Raw genomic sequence first — 1,441 nt, 5'->3', positions numbered from 1 at the left:
TATCATAGTCCGAGATAGACTAAATGTCAGCCTTATTATTGAGTAGGAGATGGCCTTGAGGGCCAAGCAGAGTTATACTTCTCTCCCATTTCCAGTCTTGGTTACGGAGATGTACACGCATGCTCGAGTGCCTTTGATTGAGAATACAGATGTGGAAGTGACTCCTACTTCTTCTACTGACATCCGGAGGATAGAGGTCTAGTACACTAGAGATGAGGCCAAAAGGAGGAGTGATGCACTAGTGGATGCTTCCTTGGGGGTTGATGTGGAGATGTTGCCGATAGAGACAGTCCTTCCTACAAATGTCGGTAAGCCTTAAAGTACTCCTAACACTTTGACTACTGCACCCTCTACTTCTAGTGTTGCCCCTTCTGCTGCTCCTAGTTCTTCTGATGCTGCTAATGTTTCCCGACCCCCTTTGACCTAAGTTATGTTGCCCAACATGGGCCACCTGGCCCATTCTGCTAACGTACATGCTTCTCGGGTAAAGGTTGTTCTACATGGGCTGGTTGAGAGGGAAATTTTTGGTGGATTAGCTCCTATTAGAGCTTAGTTGAGAGAGCACTGGGAGATGATTAATGCATATGAATTGGCGTTGGATGCCCTCACTGTGAGAGTGGAGGCTTGTGAGCAAGGTAAGAGAGTGTCCGATGATGTGGCGGCCTTGAAGGTCGATATTGTTGGGTTGAGGCATGATGTGGATGAGGTGAAATCCACAGATCTTTCAATGTTATTAGGCACGGTGACCCTTCTTGAGGTCCTGGACACTGAGTTTCCAGCTATTTCTGAGGTTTCTTCAGCTACTACGACCGCAGATGCTGCTAGGGCTGATGATGATGCTGATTCAGAAGCTCTCGAGATTGATAAGAAGGAGCTTGGTGTTCGACATATAACTTTACATGATAACTTAGATGACCTCGAGGGGGCGATGTTACAGATAGGTGTGGAGGCATATCTGAGGGACACATTTATGGTGGTTTCCTGTTGAGCAAAAGATAATGTGGAGCCGGGCACTGAGGCCCAGACAAAGGGAGTCACAGACATGTAGAGTTCACCTCAGGCTTAGCCTTACACGGGGATTTTGACTCTCTTTCAATTTCTTGTTTAGACTTTTTATTTCTTTGCATTTGAGGACAATTGCTAGTCTAGTTTGGCGGGGTGTGGTATAGTCATACCTACCTCTTTTGGGCTGCTTTTATGAATATTATTGTTGTTTTGCATGTTTTGTGTGAATGCTGGATTATTTTGGTATATATTGGTTTTTTATCCATTGGTTTTAATGTTAATGTTGGTTTTGACCTGAATTAATTTTTTTGTCACCTCTTGATGTTTGTGAATGTGGTTGTTCTCTTGCAAATTTGAGTGTCAGTTGCGGTCAATACCGATGACTCGAATAGTGCTCTTGATTAAATGATATGCATGTGCAATTTTGATGAGGCAA

General features: G+C 44.1%; 1 protein-coding gene across 1 annotated transcript; it reads left to right on the top strand.

Annotated features, from left to right (window-relative positions):
* Positions 1 to 571: 571 nt before the first annotated feature.
* LOC125845896 (uncharacterized) lies at positions 572 to 988 on the top strand. The gene has a single exon (XM_049525386.1). The coding sequence runs from the start codon at positions 572 to 574 to the stop codon at positions 986 to 988; it is 417 nt and encodes a 138-aa protein (XP_049381343.1).
* The last annotated feature ends 453 nt before the right edge of the window (positions 989 to 1,441 follow it).

The sequence above is a fragment of the Solanum stenotomum genome, chromosome 11 (genome assembly GCF_019186545.1).
Source record: "Solanum stenotomum isolate F172 chromosome 11, ASM1918654v1, whole genome shotgun sequence".
In the NCBI taxonomy this organism is placed as follows: Eukaryota; Viridiplantae; Streptophyta; class Magnoliopsida; order Solanales; family Solanaceae; genus Solanum; species Solanum stenotomum.
Note: the sequence above shows the minus strand (reverse complement) of the source record. Positions and strands in the feature narration are given on the sequence as shown.